Raw genomic sequence first — 23,253 nt, forward strand, 5'->3', positions numbered from 1 at the left:
TAGACTTCTCTTCCGGAGCGTCCGAACTTCTCCCTGTCCCGACCCAAGGCAGGACTTGGAGGAGATCAGGGTTTGAAGCACAGCGGAATCTAGCACCCACCCACCGCGTACTCCCCTCCGAAGCCCTGCTTTTGTTCCTCACAGCGGGATTCAACCCCACGTTCGGCCCAGCCTGGGTGTCCCTCTATGGCTCTCCCCCGAGTGGGGGACTCCGGGATGGTCTTCAGAGTCTCAACGAAGGCCTCGGCCAAGGCCTTTGGTTCCGCGGCAGACTCCTGGTGGCTGTGTCCACGGAGGTGTTCGAAGGCAGGGCCGGATCGGAGCCACCCCAGGCCCCACAAGGGTCCACTTTGTCCAGGCTCATCGGAAAAAAGAAGAAAGCCAGGCGGGGCCAGGCCACGGCCGGGATTCCACAGAAGCACGGAGATGCCGGTCCCAGTGGAGATGGGCCTGAAATTCCTACTAGCATGGAGGTGGAGGTGGAGGAATTGCTGCCTCTGCCGGAGGTGGGGGCTGGAGGCTCTCTCAGCTCTGGAGGGTGTGATCTATTCCCAGGCCTAAAACTCCATGGCGAGTGTGTGTGTGTGTGTGTGTGTGTGCACGCGCGTGAATTTTGCTACCTGGGCGGAAAAGTGCACTGTACAGTGAGGAGTGTACTAGGGGGAGGGAGACTGACCAGCCAGAGAAGCCTAAGTATCCGGGCTGCAACCGTCAGAGATTGGGGGTAGGATGCCTGCAGTGACCTCTGGGGTTTGGTTACTAGACTTCCTCTGGGTGTTGTGGCCAAGGTTAGTCCAGGCTTCTCCCTGGGAGCTGGGAGAGTCCAGTGTGACTCCGTTCCACAGAATGCCCTTGCACCCTGCGAAGATTTCCTGCTTTTCTGTGTACTCTTCGAGGCCACCATGATCGATCCTGCTGTAGCCTCGCAGCCCATCAGCTTCGAGATTTCCATTGGTGTGTGGCTTAGCCTAGCCTCGGGGGGTGGTGAATTGGAGAGTGGCTACTCTTGTTTCAGACTTTAGGCCCCTGGAAGAGGGTGGATTCTGACTTCAGTTGAGGCAGAAGCAGTCAAGGGAGGAGTCTGACTCGCAGCCTCCTGACTCGCTCTCCTGGGCTAGGTCATGCAGGACGCTGGGAGGAGCAGCGGCACAGGGCTGGGGAGGGAACTACAGGCTCCTTGGGGGAGGTGCAGCCTCTGCTGGAGTCTGAAGATGTGGAGGCCCAGCTGGAGGAGGAGGAGGAGCAGCTGGGAACCCCGGCCCAGCCACCTGAACCTGTGGATGGCAGTGGGTAAGTGTTCCTGGTGACTGGATGAAGGGTGTTGGGAGGTCCCCAGGCGCCCAGGATGACCCCAAAACCTCTGTTCCTCTCCATCTGTCCCAGCCCTTACTTCTGCTTGCCTCTGCGTCATCGCAAGCCCTGCGTACATGTGTGGAGCCGATGGGAGGATTACACATGGCGCCTGCAGAGCAGCAACTGTGTGTGCAAAGTGGCTGAGAGGCTGGTGAGGGCAAGACTGGTGCCCACCAGGAGAGGCTGGGTCATCGGACTCTGGGGTGACTTTGGCCTTGGAAGGAAGCCCTTATTGGTGTGGGGGCAGAGGGTTGTGGACAAGGAGCACAGCTTCTGGGCAATCTGTGGGGCTGAATTTGGGGAAGGACAGACTCAGAATTGTTGACCCAGGAAGAATCTGGGTGATGGAGCCAGGTAGACCTACTGAGCATGGCACCCCACAGGGGTGGTGCTCCAAGGAGACTAGAAAAGTGGAACCATAAATCCAGTGGAGCCAAAGGGCTGGCCTAGAGGTGCTGTGGGGAACAGGTGGGGCCAGCTGGACTCTGACCCTCTCCTGGTGTTCAGGACCAGGGGCTGCAGGAGGTTGAGAAGATGCAGCGCAAGCCAGGGCTGGGCCCCTGTCTGCGGCTCAAGCAGGCCCTGGAAGAGCTGGTGGCTGGGAGCAGGTAAGCTGAGATCCAGACCCTCCAGCGGCTTTCACCCCGTCAGCTGCTGAGTAGTGAGGCAGACTCCTGGGGGCTGTCTGGACTCAAGGGGGCTCTGAACCTCAACACTTTACAGAAGAGTAAGAAGGAGATGATTGTCCCTGTCCATGGAGTTTGATGGAAAGTAGTGAGTTAGGCTGCTCCCAGATCCTTAGGTGCCTTTGTTGACGTCTACCTCCCATAAACTCCCTTCCTCTCGTCCCCTTCTCGGAGGAAACTGAAGCCTCACTTCTCGGACCAAGTCTGCTACCTGGTCCACTTCCACGTCCATCTGCTCTCCTCTCCTTGCTGCATACAGGCAGTGCCCCTCCCGGCAGCACAGCTGTGATCTTGGTTTCGCCTCCTCTCACCTCCTGGAGGAATTAGCTCTGCCCTTGTCCACTTATCGCTTGCATCCTCAGCTGGTCCTTACTTACCGGTGATTATCAGGTTATTGCCGTAACCACACAAACATGTTCTTCTTGCTTCCATCTTTGACCTTCACTGCCCTGCATTCCATAACCTGCTCCAGGCACTTTAAGTCCCTTTCTGATACTCTTCTCAAAAGAGTTATTTGCCTACTTATCCATCAAATATTTAGGATATTTTGTTATGGTAGACACTGTTTTAGGGACCATGATAGCAGTGAGAAAACATTCCAGCCCACAAAAATCCCTGAAGCTTACATTCCTGTAGGAGATAGGAGAAGAGACCCAGGTAATAAACGTGTAAATAGAGGCAGAAGTATACTATGCAGGATAAGGATAAGTGTTGATGGAGGAAATAAATCAAGGATGCATTAGAAAGAGGCACTGCAATTTTATGTAGGGTAAGAGGGGAGGCCAGGTCCAGGAATTTAGCTCATTGGTTCCATCGCCTGTCTCACAAGTGCAAGGATCCGAGTTCAATCCCCGGTACCAAAAAAGAGGGGAGGCCACTGTGAAGGTGATGTGAAGAAGATGAAGAACAAGTCGTGTCTGTGAGGGTGTTCCACACAGAGGTATTGGCACGTGCAAAGGCCCTGAGGTAACAGCATAGTGGTGTGTTTGGGGAAGACCAGGGGGACCAGTGTGACTGCAGCAGTGTGAGAGAGTAGAAGAGGCTGGAGGAGGGTGAGGGAAAGGAGGGTCCTGGGAGAGGCAGATCAGGGAGTCTCATAGGCCATTATAGTGACCTTGGCTGCTTCTCTGAGTGACATAGGGAGCCACTGAGGTTTTTGGAAAGAAGAGATATGCTCGAGTGTATGCTCATCCTTTGAGGCTAGGTGGGGTAGTGGTGGTGTAAGGGAGGAATGAGGGGGATTGCTAAAGTCAGCCTTGTAGTAATCCAGGTGAGGGATGGTGATGAATCTAGCCTAGGGTGGTCACAGTGGACATGGTTTATCAGGACTGGATTCGTGAGAAGCTGTGGCCTTGGAGGTGACGCCTCGGAACTGGCTGATGGCCAGGCCTACACAGGGGAGGACAGACATGTGCAAAGAAGAGCAGAGGATGATTCCTGAGACTTTGGCTTGCACAGCTGTGTTGATGGAGGGAAGGTCTGAAGGAGGGGTCGGAAGCTCAGTTCAGACTTGTTAACTCGGAGACATCCGTTAGACTTAGAGGTCAGCCGACGAATTGAGTTCTGGAGACAGCTTTAGGCTGGAAATGCAAATCTGGAGCTGACGTTATGTGGATGAGACTGGGTAAGATCATCCTGGGAGCAGAGAAAGGTCTGAGGACCTGGAGAGCTCCAGCATGTAAGGCGGGGCGGACGAGGGGGCCCAGCCAAGCCCTCCAGTCAGCAGGGACAGTGGGCAGCAGGCTGTGCGTGGTCACTTTTCTGCTGCCGTTTGCTCACCTTCAGCGTCAGTGGACACAGTGGAGCCTCCCTCCTCCCGTAACACTCGCTGCTGGTTTCCCTGGCCCCGTGCGCAGCCGGCTTCCTCTTTCTCATCTCCTTTGCTGCCCGCCCCCTGCTTCCTCGACTCTGAACGTCCCCAAGGCCATGTGTGAAAGTCCCACAGCTTCCCTGCCAGGCTCTCTTCTCTGCTCCATCCCCAGAGTCTCCAGTGCTTTAATCTTTTTAATCTTTAACCTCCATGCTTCCTCAAAAATAAGGCTTTGTCTTGCATTAGTTTTTGCTCCAAAAGACACAGTAGGACTTATTTCTAGGGGATGTCTTATTTTTTCATGTACAACACAGTACATTTATCCAGATACAGTCATGTCATCCTCTGGAACATCATCATAACTCTTTAAACCCTGAGTTCCAACCTGAATTTCTTGTGACTCTATTTCCTGTCAAAGCATTGGTCCAAATCTCTCATGTCCAGCAATAGAGCTGCCTTTCAATGAGCGCTTCTTGTCTTGAAGATCATAGTGCATTGGCAACACAGCTGTCAGTGATTTTACCCATGAATTCTTCACCCAAGTCACAACCTCTTTCAGGCTAGGCTTTACAAATTTTCTATTAAATCAAGTGTTAACTGAAGACTTAGGCAACAGAAATGGCAGTAAAAAGGATGACGGTTAAGAATGATGACTTTCACATTGCAGGCACCAAAATTCATGAAATGTTTATTTCACATGAAAGCATTAAGTACATCCACTATAAAAACATGACATATGGAATTATGAAGATTCATATTAGGCACAGTCACATCTGTTCATTATCAAGTATGTATATCGTTTGTGTACTATGTCTGTGTTCCAATTGGTCATTTGGCAATAAGTGTTAAGTATCTATTTACCCAGGCATTTACTTCTTATCCAAAGGTGCCTGCTTGGGTATTTACAAATACTTAGTTGTAATTTATATTGTCAGGGCCAGAGATTTAGCTCAGTGGCACTGCACCTGCCTGGCAAGCACAAGGTCCTAAGATTGATTCCCGGTACAAAAAAATAATGTTATTATTTGCTTCAACAATGTCAACTATACTATTTATATTTAAGTACATGTTAATATCATCATTTTAGTCAGTGTCTCCATTGTGTGTTGCAACAAACATACTACATGTGTCTGCCTGGCTTTTTTTCCTGGCTGACAATCTTTTTTTTTATGGTACCAGGAATGGAACTTAAGACCTTGTGTTTGCCAGGCAGGCGAGGCATCACTGAGCTAGATCCCTGGCCACATGGCTGACGATCTTAACTGGGGATTATTTTTGGAGTAGGGCTTACATTATAAGTATTCTGAAAAATCCAGGATTTATTTTCTGGTTAGGTCTTATTTTTAGGAAAATACAGTAGCATAATTCCTTGCTTTACTTTTTTTCTTTTTTTTTTGAGACAGAGTCTCTCTACGTACGTAGTTCAGGCAGGCCTCGAACTCAGCCAATTCTTCTGCCTCAGCCTCCCCAATGCTGGGATTACAGGCCTGCACCACCATACCCCCCCTATTTGATTTTTTTTTTTTTTTTTTTTGGTTTTTTGACACAGGGTCTCACTATGTAGTTGAGACTGACCTGGAACTCACTATGTCGCCCAGGCTGGTCTTGAACTCACAGCGATCCTCCTGCCTCAGCCTCCCAAGTGCTGAGATTATAGGCGTGCGTCACCATGCCCAGCCCCTATTTGATTTTCTATACAGCACAATTAAACTATTTCTATTTTCATTTTACTAAAATTACTCTTTGTCAGGGAAATTTCAGTGAAATCTACATAACATGTCACTGTTTGTAGTTTTAGTATATGTGCTGCTGAAGTGAGCACACTATTTCTAGCTTTAGACAGTCTAGTTTTCTTCTAAGGCAATTATTTCTGCTTTACCTAAGTTCCCTGAATCCAATTTTGAATTTCATACTTGTCAAGAAGATTTGATTCTTCTGTCAAATTTAATCAATAGCAAATATTGTAAGTGCATTTTGAGCCCTGGTCTGTTTTATTTGATACTGATTAGCATATGAGAGAGTATTAGTAAGGCAAAAGTGTAATCTCTGCGGGGAGGAGTGTTTGGTTAAACAATCCTCATAGAGCCGGAGATGTAGCTCAGTGGTAGAGCCCTTGCCTAGCATATGTGAGCTTGTGGGTTCATTTGCCAGCACTAGAAGAAACAAAACAAAGAAAAACAGCATAAAAATCCTTGGAGTCATTTACTTTTTAAAATTTCTATAGTAAAAAGTTTAAAAGTTAAAAGTCATTTGCAGTTGAAATAGACCTAAAATATCCTAACTCAAAAACCATTTTACTTTACCCAGCGTCTAGTCGATGCTAGGCCCTGTTGATATAGGGTACAGTGGGAATCAAAGTGGAGTCCCAACCCTCGCTTACTCTCAATTCAGAGGACAGATAAAGCAGAGTATGTGAGGACAGAGAAGTTACCAGGAGCTGTGAGAAGGCTGCTGGGGAAAGTGACGTTGGAACAGAGACCTGAGTAAAGGAGTGAGCCATGCTAATGTCTAGGGCAGGACACTTTAGGTTGAGGAGCAGCTAGCTAGCAAAGGCCCTGGGGTGAGCAGAGAACAATTACAGGGCTGTTGTTATCATCTTAGGTGAGAAACGATGGTGAGCTTAGACGAGCGTGGTTTTGGAGAAAGAGAGGATGAAACAGCAGCAAAAGATGAGTCTTGAAATTTTGGGGGTGGGGGGGTACTGGGGCTCAAACTCCAATCCTCACTTTTACAAAGCAGGCGGTGTCACCACTGAGCTAAATCCCCAGCCCTCGGCTATGTTTTAGTCAGCTTGGTGGAGGCTAAACCACAGATGATCTCTGACTTAAATAGGCATAGGAATTTCCCAGGGTGCAAACCTGTAGTTCTGATGATGCAGGAGGCCTGGTGTTGGGCTTCATTTCTAATTAGCAAACTGGTGATACCAACCAAGTAGCCAGGGGAGTAGATACTAATTATTGGCGTGCTCTGGGACCCAAAAGGGAGGCTGCCCTTGATGAATTTGGGTGTGGTTTGAGTACAAAAGACTACCCTCAGCAGAGGAGGGGGCCTTTCCTGAGAACAAGACTGCCAGGTCTGTACGGAGACTGGGGCTGGGAAACCTGCTCCAAGGGAAGTGACCCCAGGGGTCTACACGCTTTCCTGCCATTTCCTTTGACTCCTCCCTTGTTTCTCGCCTGCTCCTCACAGACAGTTTTGCCGCAGTGCTGAGTGCAGGACTATGACCCGGCCCAATGCCCTGGATAGAAGCCGAGCGAAAATGCTGACGCACAGCCTGGTACTAGGTGGAGAGTGGGAGGAAAGCAAGGACACCTAGCTAGGACCCTCCACTCACTCATGGTCTCTTGCCTTCCCAGAACGTGTTGGCAAAACAAGGACTTCGGCTTTTACGAGGGCTGAAGCAAAGCAACATGCAAAAGAAGGTAGCACTGGCCAAGAAACTCCTGGCAAAGCTGCGTTTTCTGGCTCAGGAGGTAATGGCTCCCAGCTCATTTCTGTACCCTGTCTTCCTTTCCCCCTGAGCTTTTGGACCACCCCAGAGGCCTCTGGCAGGTGGATGTGACACTTGCCCTTTGGCCTGATATCATTGCTTGGATCCTTGGACCAAACTCCACATAGAGCAATTGAGGGAGAGGAATAGAAAGAGTGCTAAGGTCTACCAGGGATCCAGGGAATCCTCAAGATCTCTTTAGGGGTGAACATCTGAGGATAAATTCCCTTAGGGAATTTTTGACCTTCCTGTTCAGAAGCTGGAAAGAAGTTACACAAAGGTGAAGGAGTCTGTGGTTTGGAAATGTGTTCTCTGCTAAGTATCTGTATGTGTTACCTTGTGATCCTTCCAACTTCTTTGGGAAGAGTTTACCCCATTTGACAAGAGCAGTAATGGAGGTATAGAGGAGAGTGCCATGGTATGTAGATCAGCAACAGAGCTGCAATTCCAAGGCAGTTGGATACTGGTCTTGGAACTCAAAGGACAAGTTAGAATTTGGAAAATGAAGAAGAATGTGTAGTATGTACAAATGCCCAGAATTGGGAGGCCTAGACAGGCAGAAGTCAAAGGGTTTGAAGAACAGATAGGATAGAGCTCTCACGATGTAGTTCAGACTGGCCTTGAATAGCCCAGGCTGGCCTCAAACTTGAGGTGATCCTCTTGCTTCAGCCTCCTGAGTGCTGAGATGATAGGTATACACCACCATGCCTGACTAGAGACCTTATTATGTTGAATTTTAGTGTAAAATTGTTTGTGTATGTGTGTGCAAGTGTATTGTGGATCAAACCCAGACCCTTGCTCATGCTAAGTATGCACGCTCCCACTGAGCTACACCCCTAGCCTTTTTTTTGAGACACGATCTCCCTATGCAGTTCAGGCTGGTTTTGAACTCACTATGTACCTCAGGCTGGCCTCAAACTTGCACTGATCCTCTTGTCTAAGCCTCTGAGTGCTAGGATCATAGGTGTGTACAACACCCAAAATACTCCTCTCCTCTAATGCCAGTGGTAAAGAAGCTGAGATAGGAAAGATGCCATCAGTTAGAGGCCAGCCTGGGCTACATAGTGAGTTCAAAAGCAGTCTGAACTATTTAGCAAGATCTGTTTCAAAAAATCTAAAATTAATTAATGAGAACCTCCTTTTGTCAGTTGACATTTAAAATATTTTATGAAGCCAGGTATAGTGGGACACAGTTGTAATCCCAGTACTCAGGGAGGCTGAAGCAGGGAGATCTTAAGTTTGAGCCTAGCCTGGACAATTTAGTGACTTACTGAAACCCTGTCTCAAAGTAGAAAGTTAAAGAAAGAAGACATAGAGATTGGGACTGGGGATTTAGCTCAGTGGTTTCACCACCTGCCTTGCAAGCGCAAGGGCCTAAGTTTGATCCCTGGAACCAAAAAAAAAAAAAAGTAGAGATGCAGCTCAGTGCAAAGGTGCTGGATTCAATCCCCAGTACAAAAAAAAAAGACATAAATCTGCATCTTGGAATAGCATAATTTTGCTGTTTCTCAAACTTCTTTTTTTTTGGGGGGGGTATTGGGGATCGAACTCAGATCCTTGCACTTGTGAGGCAGGTGGCGGAACCATTGAGCTAAATCCCTGGCTCAAGCTTCTTTTAAACTTAATATTGTTTGTGATATTTATCTGGATTGTTACATGGAGCTGTAAATTGTTTTTGTCGTTGTGTACTATTTCATTGTGTGAATATACTGCAGTTTACCTGTCCATTGTACTGGTGGTGGATATGTAAACTGTCCCAGTGGTTGGTCATTAGAAACAATGCTTCCAAGGACATTTTGGTCCACTTCCTGGTGTGCAAAAGCTGGTTCTCGAATGGTTCTGAAATGTTTTGTTCTGTTGGGGGTTTAGCTCAGTGATTCTGCCACCTGCCTCACAAGTGCAAGGACCCGAGTTCAATCCCTGGTACCAAAAAGAAAATTTCCTGACTGAAATGTATTGTTCTGAAGACTCCTTTACATCATTAATAATTGTTGCTGATCCCAAAGAACTTTTGCTTATGTACTAATATTTACCATTCTATGAAATAAAAGTGGAAAAATTAAAACTTTAGAAATAAAAAATGATGGGCCAGGGATTTAGCTCAGTGGTTCCGCTGCCTGCTTCGCAAGCACAAGGACCTGAGTTTGATGCCCGGTACAAAAAAATAAAAAAAGAAATAAAAAATGATTAATTCATTTAAAATAACAAGAGTAAACCCATTGTATATTAACATAAATGACATAGTTTCATGAACAATAAATATATTCTCCAAAACAAAAAATTTAGTGAGAAGAGTAGCATTACTTTACATTCTTTTGCAAATATCTGGTAAGGAACTTTTTGTTTGATTTCTTGTTTTTGTTTTTCTTTTGTTTTTTGGGGATGGGGGTACCAGGGATCGAACTTAGGACCTTGCAAGGCAGGCAGAGGCACCACTGAGCTAAATCCCTGGCTCCTTCTTGTTTAATTTCTGTTATTTCCAGTTTTAAGTGTTTGCTGAAATGGCCTGTCTTTCAACTTCTGTGTGATTTTCCCCTATATCCTTTAGAATTCTTATTTTATTTGATTGTTTATCATGGTGCTGGGAGCCAGGTGTGGTGATGCATGCCTGTAATCAATCCTAGCACTAAGGAGTCAGAGGCAGGGGGATGGCCATGAGTTCAAGGCCAGCCTGAGGTACACAGTGAGCTCAAGGGACGGGGGTTAGCTCAGTGGTGCTGCCGCCTGCTTTACAAGCATAATAAGGTCCCAAGTTCGATCCCCAGTACCAGAGGGGGGAAAAAAAGAAAAGAAAAGAAAAGAAACACAGTGATCTCAAGGCCAGCCTGAACTACTGTATATAGCAAAACCTGGCCTCAGAAAACCTAAATGAATAAATAAAGTGGTGCTGGGGAATCAAACCCAGAGCCTCACATATGCTAGGCAAGCAGGCAAGTTCTTTACTACTAAGCTACATCTCCAGCCATATCATTTTGTTTTGCAATAATGATGAGTGAACTCAGGGCCTTTGCGCTGAGCTACGTTCCCAGCTCTTCATTTAATATTTTATTTTTAGATAGGGGACCTTGTTAAATTGCCTGGGCTAGACTCAAACTTCTGCCTCTGACTTCCAGAGTGCTGGGATTCCAGGTGTGCACTGGGTGTGCACACCCAGTCCTATCATAGTTACTTTAATGTTCCTGTTTCATAATCCTAATATCTGGGTTTCTATGTATCTACTTGTACTGATTACTGTGCACATGAATCGCAATTCTCACTTTCCTGTGTCTTGTAATTTTTTATTATATGTCTAGATTTTTGTACAAAAGTACAGTAGAAACTGAAATAAATAATGTGCATCTCCAGAAAATATTGTTCTCACACCCTGTGACGAGGGAGGAGTCATTATGCTCTGTAAGTGAACTGAGTTTTGCTGTGGACTTGATTTGTTTCAGTTCACCTCTATTTTCAAATATTTCAAGGGTGGGATCTAAACTCTCCTTTCATCCATGTCTAGAATGGAGAACTGGAAGATTCCAGAAATCTGCTTCTTGTTCTAACCCAAACTGCCAACATTCTGACTATGAGTGAGCTCTCCCTGTTTCATAGACAACTTGCTAGGTTTGAAGGGCGGTGGTGAATTTACTTTGCTCTTTAATTCTCCCTCCTTTCTACAGTGCCTTGGAATATACAGTATGTTTCAATCCTGCTTTCCTAGAATGTTTCATGGTTTTGATTGTTATGAGTAAGATGTCCTGAACATTTGTGTATAAGTCATTCTGTGGACGTGTGCTTTCACTTCTCTTGGGTCAATACATAGAAGTGAAATTGTTGGATGATAGGATGTCTCTATGTTTAAATTTATAATCATCTGCCAGATAATTTTTTGAAGCAATTGCTATACTATTGGTCTTTTAAGTTTTAGATATTTTTTTGGTACCAGGGATGGAACTCAGGACCTTGTGCTTGCAAGGCAGGTGCAGTGCCATTGCACTAAATCCCCATCCCAAAGTTTTAGATATTTTGATAAGTATATCATGGTAATTCATTGTAGTTTTAACTCAGGTTTCCTTGGTGGCCAGTGATGTTGAGCTCTTGGTATGCTTATTTGCCTTTCATATATCTTTGTACAGTGTTTTTCTTTTTCTTTCTTTCTTTCTTTCTTTTTTTTTTCCGTACTGGGGATCGAACTCTGTACAGTCTTTTCCATAGTTTTGCCAATCTAAAGACTGACTTGTTTTAAATTCTTAAATTGTAAGTTGGGGATTTACCTCTGTGGTGCTTTGCCTACCTCACAAGCACAAGGTCCTCAGTTCAATCCCTGGTACCAGAAAAAAAAAATTTTAAATTGTATATGTTTTAAAAAGATTTTCACCTGGGTGTGGTGGTGCATGCCTGAAATTCCAGCACTCTGGAGGCTGAGGCAGGAGGATTGCTGTGAGTTTGAAGCCAGCCTGGGGTACATAGTGAGTTCAAGGCCAGCCTGAACTATATAGCAAGAACCAGTCTCAAAAACATTTTTTGGGGGGGGCCAGGGATTTAGCTCAATGTTTCTGCTGCCTGCCTCACAAGCTCAAGGACCCAAGTTCAATCCCTGGTACCCCCTCCCAATATATCCCCCTGGTCATTTATGATAAATACTAGTCACTTATCAGATATTTATTTTACACATGTTTTCTTCTAGTCTGTGGCTTACCTGTTCATTTTCTTTAATGGATTTTGTTTTGTTTTGTTGGTACTGGAGATTGAACTCAAAACCTTGTACTTGCCAGGCAGGTGCCAGCACCATTGAGCTAAGTCTCCAGCTCTGACTTGTTTTTTTTGTTGTTGCTTTGTTTTTCCTGGTACTGGAACTCAGGATCTTGAATTTCTTTCTTTCTTTCTTTTTTTTAGTTTTAAAAATAATTTTTGTTTTTTAACATTTGTATTACAAGAAACAAAAACACAAGCAAAGACCAAAGTCATTCGCAATCATAAGCAGCTTAGTTGGATGTGTTCTTTTAGGCTGGGATCTTTTTCTTTTGAGGCAGGTGTGGTGCCACTCAGCTAAATCCCCAGCCCTGTTCATTTTCTTAATGGTGCTTTTTGGTGAGCAAAATTTAGTTTTAATGACATGTAATTTATCTAATTTTTCTTATGTCAGCTTTCTGATAGCTGTGTAAGAAATGTTTTCCTATTTCCAGCCCACAAACATGGATTGTCTGGTTTCTTAAATTAAAGATCAGGGCTGGGGATTTAGCTCAGTGGTTCTGCTGCCTCTCTCGAAAGCGCAAGGTCCTGAATTCAATCCTCAGTACCCTCCCCCCAAATATATATCTCAGAAGTCCCTCTATTGAATTTTTCATTTCAATCATTTCACTTTTTATTTCTATAAGGCCTAATTTTTCCTACAGCTACTGTTACTTTTCAGTTTCCTGTTCTCAGTAAGATTTGTCTTTCATTTTATTTAGTTTTGTTTACACATGGTAGACAGTTTGATTAGTTGTTTTTCTCTTTATTTCTTTTTCTTCTTTTTCCCCCACCAGGGGTTGACCTCAGGACCTTGTGCTTGTGAAGAAGGCACAGTACCACTGAGCTAAATCCCCAGCCTGCTTAGCTGGTTTTGACTAAGAGCTATTCATTGTATTTCTTTAAAAAATCATTTGTGGGGCTGGGGATGTAGCTCCATGATAGAGTGCTTGCCTAACATGCCTGAGGTTCTGGGATCCATTCCTGTAAAGAAAGAAAAAAAAATCTTTTGAATTCTGGAAGGTACATTTTTCTAGAAATCACTTAACTTTGCTTCTGCCTTCTGTGATAAACTAAAATTTGATATTTAGCAACACTCAAACACAGGAAAAAATTAGCTTATGGTTATTCTTTGCAGGAACAATTTCCATCCCTCACCATTTCACTTAGCCAGGCAACTTACTGTACCAAAGGTTTTGTTTGTTTGTTTGTTTGTTTGCTTTCCTCTAAAAGTTTATGGTTTTACATTTTATATTTAGGCCTCTGTTCTCAGGCTAATTTTTGTTTGAGGGACATAAGAATCAATATGAATATCCAGATCTTCCAGTACCATTTTTTTTAGACTTCAGACTTTGAGTTTTAGGTGGCCTGTGGGGCATCCAGGAGGAGATTTCAGAGAGTGGTGACCACATGGAGATGGGGTCCAGGGGAGGTCAGAGATAGGGACGGATAGTAGGTCCATCTGTCTCACCCAAGCTGTAGGAGTGGAGCACATGACCTAGCTCAACTCCATGGGTGACCTCTACTTCTCTACCCACAGCCCCAGCCACCCCTTCCCGATGTACTGGTTTGGATGCTCAGTGGTCGGCGCCGTGTGGCCTGTGCGCGGATCCCTGCCCAGGATGTGCTGTTCTCTGTGGTTGAGGAGGAGCGTGGCCGAGACTGTGGGAAGATCCAGAGTCTGCTGCTCACAGTGAGGGGGGCCTGGGTGAGGGTGCTGGGAGAGTGGGGCGAGGTTCACAGGGCATGGCTGGGCTTCAGGGGTAGAGGCTTATGGTTCCCAACTGGGGCTTCCCAGTTCTTTTCAATTAGCCAAAAAAGCCAAAAGAAGCTGTGGTTTTGCTCAGGTCAGGTTGGGAGGGAGATAAACAGCAAAGTGGTTAGCCCTTGGCCTGCACTGGCCTTTCTGCTGACGGCTTGGCACATGGGCAGGACCATGAAAAGGGAAATAATTAGGTATCTACCTGTAGAGCTGTTTTGCAGGCAAAATATTTCTAAATGAGATTCACTAAAGATACTAAAAGGGATCTCCAGGGGAGAGAAGCTGTGACCCTCGGGATCAGGAGCAGGGAATGTAAAGTGTTGGGAATGGAGGAGACCAGACAGGAGGGAAAAGGTCAGAGTGTAGTTTTAGTGCTGTGGGCATAGGAAGTGACAGGGTTAGAGCAGGACGTATAGGGGACAGAGTCAGGGATGAAGGGCATGAAGAGGGTTGCATGGTGGAGGCAGAGAGACTGTCCTTTGTATCGGGGAGCTTGGGTGTGACCCGACAATAACGGGTACACCTTGGGGCAGCACAGCGTTGGTTCTAGCTGGGCTAAGAATAGGAGGATTTGGGCCCCAGCGTGCCTTCTTCCCACACAGGCACCTGGGGCAGCCCCGGGGGAGGCCTGCGCTAAGCTGGAGCTCTTCCTGTGGCTGGGGTTGGGCAAGCAAGCCAAGGCCTGCACCTCCGAGCTGCCCCCAGACCTGCTACCTGAGCCCTCGGCCGGGCTGCCCCACAGCCTGTACCGGGACGGTAAGCATGGAGGGTGAGCGGTGTGGGCACAGCCTCCCTTGCTACTTGCCCACAGTGGGTGCTCATGAGTCAGGGGACCTAAGCAGTCCTCTGAGTAAGCTCGGCCCCTGCTCTTCCCTCTCTCCAGATTTTAGTTACTTCCAGCTCCGGGCTCACCTGTACCAGGCCCGAGGTGTGTTGTCAGCAGATGACAGTGGCCTCTCGGACCCCTTTGCTCGAGTAATCATCTCTACCCAGTGCCAGACCACACGGGTGAGGGTCGTGAGTGAAGGAGCTGGAAGACGAAGTGGGACGCTTCCTCTCGAGGCCTTCAGTCCCTCTGCTCACCCAGGGTTTTGAAGACAGGCTCCTGGGGGACACTGCTCTGACATAGGGGGTGGTGGCGAACCAGAGGTCTTGGCAGGAGTGGTTTCCTGAGTTAACTTTCGGACTAGGCTCTGAGGGTGGCAGATTACATTTGAGAAATGGAAGGGCAGCCCCAACCCGACTGCAGTTGCTCGCTTCTTCATCTCTTGACACTCTTGTGACAGGAAGCTGTTGGGAGTAACCAGAGCAGGGCTGCTGGCCTGACCTCGTGTGGGGAGTCGCTTCTGACACCAGCTGCTGCTCCCTTCTCTGCATCGTCCACAGGTTCTGGAGCAGACGCTGAGCCCCCTTTGGGATGAGCTCTTGGTGTTTGACCAGCTAATCGTGGACGGGAGGCGGGAGCTCTTGCAGCAGGAGCCTCCACTAGTGATCATCAACGTCTTTGATCACAATAAGTTTGTGAGTGTGGCTTGACCACAGCCAGGTTCCAGGCCGGCACCCCCCATCCTTGATACCCCCTCCTTTGGCTCCCTTTTGTCTTCACTGCCCTGCTCTGCACAGGGCCCCGCTGTGTTCCTGGGCAGGGCGCTGGCCGCCCCAAGGGTGAAGCTGACGGAGGACCCATACCAGTGCCCCGAGCTGCAGTTCTTTCCCCTGAAGAAGGGACTGCGGGCAGCCGGAGAGCTTATTGCCACCTTTGAACTTATTGAGCTGGACTACAGTGGCCGACTGGAGGTAGAGGCTGTGGGCCCTTCTTGTTACTCGTCAGGCTCCCATCCTCCCTGAGCATGGCTGTTTCCTGAGGACCCGCCCACACCGTCCACGGACATCTCCAGTCCAGCCTTGCCTGGTTCCTCTTTGACCTCTGACCTCTTTTCCCCTGCAGCCCTCAGTGCCCAGGGATGTAGAGCCCCAGGATCTGACAGCCCTGGCTGAGCCCCTCTCGGGACGCCTGTCCCTGCCACCCAGTGTGCGCCCGGTGCTCAGGGAGTTCCGTGTTGAGGTAGTGCCAGGCACTCTGAGCCCCTCATTTCTTGCATGGGGTGGCCCTCTTTCAGGTGTGGACCCCTGAGTCCCCCATTTCCTAATTCCCTAGATGCTGTTCTGGGGACTGAGGGGCCTTGGTCGTGTGCACCTGTTTGAGGTGGAGCAGCCTCAAGTTGTGCTGGAAGTGGCCGGAAAACGTGTGGAGTCTGAGGTCCTGGCCAGCTACCATGACAGCCCCAATTTCACTGAGCTCGTCAGGCATCTGACAGTGGTGAGGCATGGGCTGGGGGCAAGGCATGGGCGGGGGGCAAGGCATGCTGGGCAGGAAGTAGAAGAAGGAAGTGGATGGTGAATTTCTAGCGGCTAAGACTCTGTAAAGGCTTCGTGGGCCACAGTCTCAGTTGAAGCTATTCAACCCTGCCACTATAGCATGGATACAGCCACAGAAAATAAGTAAATGATGAGGATGAACATGTACAGGTGACACTTTATTTAGAAAAACTGGCAGAGGTCTGGGCGTGGTGTAACCCCAGTGTTCTGGGAGGCTGAAGCAGGAGGATTCCAAGTTCTAGCCCAGCCTGGGCAATCTTTTTTTTGAGACAGGGTCTCATTATATTGTCGAGACTGACGGAACTCACCATGTAGCCCCACTAAAATATTCTTATAATAAGTATATATGCCAATGTAAGATATGATTGTTTTCTCTCTCTCTCTTTTTTTTTTTTTTTTTTTTTTTTTTGGTACTGGGGATCAAATGCAGGTCCTTGTTCTTGAGAGACAGGAAGCAGAACCACTGAGCTAAATCCCTGGCCCCAATGTAAGATATGAATAGAGGGGAAAGTGGAGAAATTTATGGGAACTCTTTTTTCTTTTTTTGGTACCAGAGATCAAACTCTGTTCCTTGAGCTTGCAAGGCAGGAGGTGGAACCACTGAGCCAAATCCCAGCCCCAGCCTGGGCCATTTAATGAGACCCTGTCTCAAAATGAAAAATTGAAAAATGGCTAGAGATGTAGCTCAGTGTGAACACCCAGAATTCAATCCCTAGTAACACACACACACACACACACACACACACACACCAAAACCAAAACAAACCAAAACCCAACAGTGAGCCAGACTTGGCCCATGATCTCTGTGCTACTCTGTGGCCTCTTGGTTCTACTGAGTGAATGGAACGGACATTTGTCCTGAAGGATGAGCTCGGAATCTACCTCATCTCTGAGGCACTGAGGGCTGAGAAGAAAATTATACCATGTAACTTGTAATTACTGTTTCATAGTCAGATTTTGACAGTGCTACAGGATCTCATCAAATCGCCCGTATCATTTTAGCTTCAGTTTTTTCTGTGAACCATGGGGGTAGTAGGCACAAAAGAAAAAATGCTGGAAGATATACACCAGGTGCCTTTTTCAGGAGTGGTGTGAGGACCCAGTGACAGAAAGGCTTGGGTAATGGCTTTGTAAACTGAAGTGTCTTGTGACTTTGCAAGACTGCAACTGGAGCAAAGCACAGTAGTTCCAGACTGCTGGACAGGGGACAAAAATCAATCAAATGAAAAACCTCCCTCACTGTCTCATGACTCTTATTTCACATGCAGGAGTTTTCAGTTTGAAAAAAATTATTTTTTATGGTTCAGGGGATTAAACCTAAGACCTTCACATGGAGCTATACCCTGGGCCCTTAAATTTTATTTTCTTTCAAGATAGTGTATCATTAAGTAGATACATTGCCATCCTCCTGCCTCAGCCTCCCAGAGTGAGGAGTAATTACAGGCATGTGCCATCATGCCTGCATCTCAGCTTGTTTTAAGGTGATGAAATTGAACTTCGAGAGGGTGTGTCTTAGCCCATTCTAGCTGCCATATCAAATACTATAGACAGTTGATAAACAACAGAAATTTATTGCTCATAGTTCTACAGGTTGAGAAATTCAAGATTAAGGTCCCACAAATTTGGTGTCTTGTGAGTGTCAGTTCCTTATAAATAGCACCTTTGATATGTCCCCTATGAGGGAAGGGCAGATTCCCTTGGGACTTTTTTTTTTGGTACTGGGGATTGAACTCAGGTTATTGTGCTTGCGAGGTAGGCAGTGGAACCACTGAGCTAAATCCCAGCCCCTAGTTTTTTCTTTTTAATAAGAGCATGAATCTCATTTGGGAGGCTCTGCCCTCATGAACTAGTTATCCTTCACAGACCCTATCTTAATACCACATGAATTTTGGGGGAAGCACATACGTTCAGACCCAAGCAAGGTGTTTTCTGTCATTGCTCACTTTGTGGTACAAATCAGAGAGCACACAGCCGTTTCTCCATGGTGTACTCTGAAAGGGCACTCGTGTTGAGTGCATCCCATAGATAACATGAGGTTAAATTGCTTGCTAGTGTCATTCAAACCCTTAACTGTTTTCTGTCTAGTTGTTTTCCCCAATGTTGAGAACAGGGTATGGAAGTCTTCAGCTTTATTGTTGTCTGTTTTCTGTTTCTCCCTTCACCTCTGTTACTGTGTGTGTGTGTGTGTGTGTGTGTGTGTGTGTGGTGTGCTGAGGATGGAACCCAGCGCGTGTGCTAAGCTCCAAAGTACTTGTGTATCATTTGATACTTAGAACAATCTTTTGAGCCTGCGTTTTGTTTCTTTTTTAGCTGGGACTCAGAGTCAGAAAGCCAAGACTCAGTGGAGGCAGCACAGTGAGGCAGAGGCAGTGCTAGGCCCACAATGGTGTTTACATGTATTGTTTTCCCACCTGCCTCTGCCATCTTTGTAGACACAGTTCCTCTTTCCCTACCTCTAGGCCTTGCCAGAGCAGCCTTACCTGCAGCCCCCTCTCAGCATCTTGGTGATTGAGCACCGGGCCTTTGGTCGCACAGTCCTTGTGGGTTCCCACATTGTGCCCCACATGCTGCGATTCACCCTCCAGGGAAATGAGGATCCCCCTGAGGAGGAAGGAGCAGAGGAGGAGACAGAGGACTCGGAGCCCAGGCGACCTCAAGGTTAAAGGCCTTTCCCTTAGGGGCTACCAGACGGAAGTCCCTCTGGTTCTCGGGGACCTCTCAGTGGGGCGGGAGTCTGACTTCTAACCGCCTGCCCTCATCATGCCATTTTTGCTCCCAGGACCAAAGTCTTTGGAGCCCTTCTCGGCTGAGGCTGGGATATCCAGACGGCTCCTGAAGGTAACGCTGTGTGCGAGAAGGGCGGAGAAGAGATTGGGGCTTGGGGTGGTGCTGGGTCGGGGGGACAGAGTCTTCCCACTGCAGGCTCCATTGAAGAAGCTCAGCCTAGGAGGCCTCCTGAGTCCCTGTCCAGAGCTGGAGGAGGACACCCCGGATCCTGAAGAGCTCGACTGGTGGTCCAAGTACTATGCATCCCTGCAGGAGCTGCAGGCGCAGGTGAGGCACAGGACAATCCGGGGGGTGGTACGAGAAGAAACGGCAAGAAGAATGATCTTGTCATGTGTGGAGTGCTATAATTTTACAGAGCTCTTTACCACAATCATCTTTTCTCTATCACAATTTTAGTAGCTGGAGATGATTAGCTCCATTATCCAGGCCTCTGCCGTGTAACAGAAATATAATGCAAACCACGTGTCATTTTAACTTTTTTCGTAGCCACATGAAAAAAAAAATAAGTAAAAGGAAACAGGAGAAATTAATTTAATAATGTGTTTTGTTTGCTACAATATAGTGAAACATTTCTACAAATAATCACCATTAAAATTAACAATGAGGTATCTTACATTCTTATGATATAGTAAGTTTTTAAAATCTGGTGTGTGCATTTTATCCTTAGAGCATTAGCCACATTTGAACTGCTTAGTAGCCACTGGCTGGTGGTTACTGTCTAGGAGATGCAGGATTGGAAGATAAGCGCAAGCTTTTAAAACAAGTGGCTTACCCAGCTGGAACTTGAACTCAGGTTTCCTGACTCAGTATCCTGGAAAAAAGGCAGACTAAGAGGTGAGGGGGTGGGGGAAATCTCCTATCTGCCCTTTTCTTTCAGCCCAATCTGGACGAGGAGGAAATGGATGATCCCGGGGATTCAGGTAAGAGATTGTGCACTTTTGCTCTTGCTCCATCTGCCCATCTCACTCTGCACCCAGATATTTCTGGCCTGGGCATTTCTGCTGTTTCCAGATGGGGAGGCCCAGGACCAGGGTGAGGCTGATGTTGAAGGCACTGCATCTCGGAAAAAGGCAATTGCCACCCTGAAGGTGACTGAATGTTGGGAGACAGGAATCTCTTTGGATTCTGGATGTCGAGCTGTCACTGAAACCCCTGTCTTTCAGATCTACAGCAGCTCCCTGGAGGAAGAGTTTAACCACTTTGAAGACTGGCTGAATGTGTTTCCCCTCTACCGAGGGCAAGGGGGACAGGGTGGGGATGGAGAGGAAGAAGGGTCTGCATACTTCATGGGCAAGTTCAAAGTATGTTTGGGGAAGGAAAAGAAGGCCAGAGAGCACAGGCAGGGATTCAGGAGGAAAAGTCTTACTACAGCCTTTTCTGCCTTCCACCACTCCAGGGTTCCTTCCTCATTTACCCTGAGTCAGAGGCAGCATCCTTTTCTGAGCCCCAGATCTCTCGCGGGATCCCACAGAACCGACCCATTAAGCTTCTGGTCAGAGTGTATGTTGTAAAGGTGAGTGTCGTGCTGTCATATCTCCAACAGCAGCAAAGGTGATGAGCATAAAATCTATGGAATGAGACTTTGGAAGACACGGCAGGGGTTAAAGTCCAACTTTCTCATTTTTCAGATGGGAAATCTTAGACACAAAGTTAGGAGACTTAGGATTACAATGCTTGGTGACAGCAGAGCTAGAATTTAGAGTAGGACTCTGACCCCTTGGTCACTAGTCTGCTCCAGCAGAATGGGGAATGTAGCTCTGTGGATCTCAGGCTTCAGAATGGCTCACTGCCCAACACCTTGGGATGTTCTTCCATTGCTAGTTTCCATGCAGAGATCAGCAGGGACGTGAAGTTTTCTTGAAAGTATCTCAGGGAGTAACGGGACTGAGTGGATTTCTCTGGCCCTTCACTCCTTGTCTCCAGAACAGATGGTAGACTTCTTTCTCGTTTAAATATAGGAATTCTGAGACATCATTTGAAGAAATGTTCTATGGTGTCATCTTATCATAATCCTGGGATATCTCTTGGTAATAGAAGTCATCTTGACCTTTTGTATCTAGCAGACTGCTAGACTAGATGGTCTGGGATAAATTCTTTTTGTAATACGTCTAAAGATGCTAAGCAAACTGTCTTTTTTTTTTTTTTTTTTTGGTACCAGGGATTGAACTTGGGTCCTTGCGCTTGCAAGACAGGCAGCAGAACCATTGAGCTAAATCCCTGGCCAGTAATCTGGCCTTTTAAATGAATGCTAAGTTTATGTTGAGGTCCTAACATGCTGAGGCCCTAGGTTCAATCCTTAGCACAACTAAGAAAAGAAAAGAGGAAGGAAGGGGCAAGGTATGCCTATAAGTCCAGCATTCATGAGGCTGAGGCAAGAGGATCACCATGAGTTTGAGGCCAGCCTAGGCTACCTAGTGAGTTCAAGGCCAGCCTGAACTACATAGTGAGACCTTGTCTTCAAGACAGAGCCAGAGCGACAGACAGAGACAAACTGTATGAATGATGAGCTCATAAGAAAGGGAAAATCTTAGCCTTCCCCATACAAAGAGGTAGCAGAAATCCTCAGGAATCCTGAGCCCTGAAGCTCAGGTTGTCTTGAGCTGGAACCAAGATTCCCCAATGAAGTAAGACCTCAGTGGGCAAGAGAATGGAGAGTAAACAGCCTGGCCCAGCCTTTCATGGTGAGGGAAATAGAAAAAAAAGTCTTAAAAAATTTTTTTTATTGATACACTTTTTTTTTTCTTGGTACCGGGGATCAAACTCGGTTTCTTGTGCTTGCCAGGCAGGCGGCAGAACCACTGAGCTAAGCCCCCAACCCACCACCTTAACCTAGAAAACTCAAAACTGAGAAGCTGGCTCAAAGTAATCCCAAGTCCAGTCTCACAGTTTCCATAGATTTAAGGTAAAAAATAGCAAAATGCAAAAGAATGTATAATATTCTACCTCCCTGTTAAGAAAGAAGATATAAGAAAGTATATGAGCAACAGAAGTACGAGAAGGATTAACGAGAAGCTCAGTGGTTCTGCCATCTGCCTCATAAACACAAGGTCCCAGCAGCAGCAGCTCAGAGACTGGTTCCTAAAAGAGAGAGTAGCAAAGAAGTGGAAAGAAAGAAGATTAGAGTAGCAGGAATTAAGACACAGTGACACTTCTCAGAGCACATATGCTCCTTGGCTTACAAGGAGCTCCATTTGTACTGATACAGGCACTGCAATTCGAAAGCATTGTAATTCCATTTAAACGACCTAATCTACCCAATATCACAGTCTAGCAGCACTGCAGAGTGTTGGCTGTGTCCTCTCATGCATGGTGGCTTTCAGGGACTTCTGGCTTCACAGGAGAAAGATCTGAAGATTATCCCAGAAAAAGGTCAAAATCCAAAATTTGATGTATGTTTTTCTACTAAATGCATATGGCTTTCATGCCATTATAAGGTTAAAAAATTGTAAGTCAAACCTTACCTTAAGGTTAGAGATTGTCAAATATAGGAGGAGACAAAGGAGTTATCCTGGTGGCTTCCCAAGGGAGATAGCACTCCAGGCAGAGAAAGCCAGCCTGAAAGTGACTAGTGTGTGTGAGGAATGACAAGAACAGCAGAAGCGGGGAGAGGAGGGTTTTTTTTGAGACAGGGTCTCACTACATAGTTCAGACTGGCCTTGAACTCACTATGTAGCCCAGGCTGACCTTGAACTCTCAGTGGTCCTCCTGCCTCAGCCTCCTGAGGAAGAGAGGGTTTTAGGAGTTAAATTTTCAGAGGAAATATAACAGCAATGGGCAGAGAGGACAGATCATGTTAGGTCTTGTTTTTTGGTCATTTTATCCAGAACTAAGCAGGAAGCCATCAGCAGGTTCTAAGTAAAGGAGTGGCAGGATGTAAGTTAAATTTTAAGAGACTTTATTTTTTGGTGTGTAGAGAACAGGCAAGAGCAGGGTAGGGGCACTGATTATGAAGCCACCACAAGATCTTGGGGAGAAAGAATGGTGGCTCGAACCAAGGTAGCAGCAATGGAGGTGGTGGTCAGGGGTTAAGACTGGAAATATCTTCGAGGTGAAGCTGACAGATTGAAACAGAAGAGCTGTGAGTCGTGTGAATGTAGAAGGAAAGAGAAGGCTGATTCACAGGTTTTGGCGCCAGTACCTGGAAGTTCAGATAAGGGCACTTTAATTGATAAGGAGAAGTCTTTGGGTGGAGTAGGTTTGGGATGGAGGTGGCTCGAGATCTGTTTGATCATAAGTGATTTTTTTTTTTGTTACTGGGGATTAATTCTGGCTTTCCATT

The 23,253-nt window shown here is 46.7% G+C and overlaps 1 protein-coding gene across 1 annotated transcript in view; it reads left to right on the forward strand.

Annotated features, from left to right (window-relative positions):
- Positions 1 to 23,253, forward strand: part of LOC104873416 (fer-1-like protein 4) — a 38,858-nt gene that overhangs the window by 5,692 nt on the left and 9,913 nt on the right. Inside the window, exons 14-34 of the mRNA XM_019209910.2 lie at positions 4 to 506; positions 846 to 954; positions 1,119 to 1,290; positions 1,384 to 1,504; positions 1,861 to 1,961; positions 7,039 to 7,126; positions 7,206 to 7,322; positions 13,587 to 13,739; positions 14,411 to 14,564; positions 14,692 to 14,816; positions 15,195 to 15,329; positions 15,432 to 15,605; positions 15,757 to 15,873; positions 15,967 to 16,128; positions 18,647 to 18,845; positions 18,967 to 19,025; positions 19,110 to 19,241; positions 19,852 to 19,894; positions 19,986 to 20,062; positions 20,138 to 20,275; positions 20,371 to 20,487. Coding sequence (XP_019065455.1) covers positions 4 to 506; positions 846 to 954; positions 1,119 to 1,290; positions 1,384 to 1,504; positions 1,861 to 1,961; positions 7,039 to 7,126; positions 7,206 to 7,322; positions 13,587 to 13,739; positions 14,411 to 14,564; positions 14,692 to 14,816; positions 15,195 to 15,329; positions 15,432 to 15,605; positions 15,757 to 15,873; positions 15,967 to 16,128; positions 18,647 to 18,845; positions 18,967 to 19,025; positions 19,110 to 19,241; positions 19,852 to 19,894; positions 19,986 to 20,062; positions 20,138 to 20,275; positions 20,371 to 20,487 — 2,996 coding nt within the window. The remainder of the gene's footprint in view (positions 1 to 3; positions 507 to 845; positions 955 to 1,118; positions 1,291 to 1,383; positions 1,505 to 1,860; positions 1,962 to 7,038; positions 7,127 to 7,205; positions 7,323 to 13,586; positions 13,740 to 14,410; positions 14,565 to 14,691; positions 14,817 to 15,194; positions 15,330 to 15,431; positions 15,606 to 15,756; positions 15,874 to 15,966; positions 16,129 to 18,646; positions 18,846 to 18,966; positions 19,026 to 19,109; positions 19,242 to 19,851; positions 19,895 to 19,985; positions 20,063 to 20,137; positions 20,276 to 20,370; positions 20,488 to 23,253) is intronic.

Source organism: Fukomys damarensis, unplaced genomic scaffold (genome assembly GCF_012274545.1).
Source record: "Fukomys damarensis isolate Sample0158 unplaced genomic scaffold, DMR_v1.0_HiC HiC_scaffold_22, whole genome shotgun sequence".
Lineage (NCBI taxonomy): Eukaryota > Metazoa > Chordata > Mammalia > Rodentia > Bathyergidae > Fukomys > Fukomys damarensis.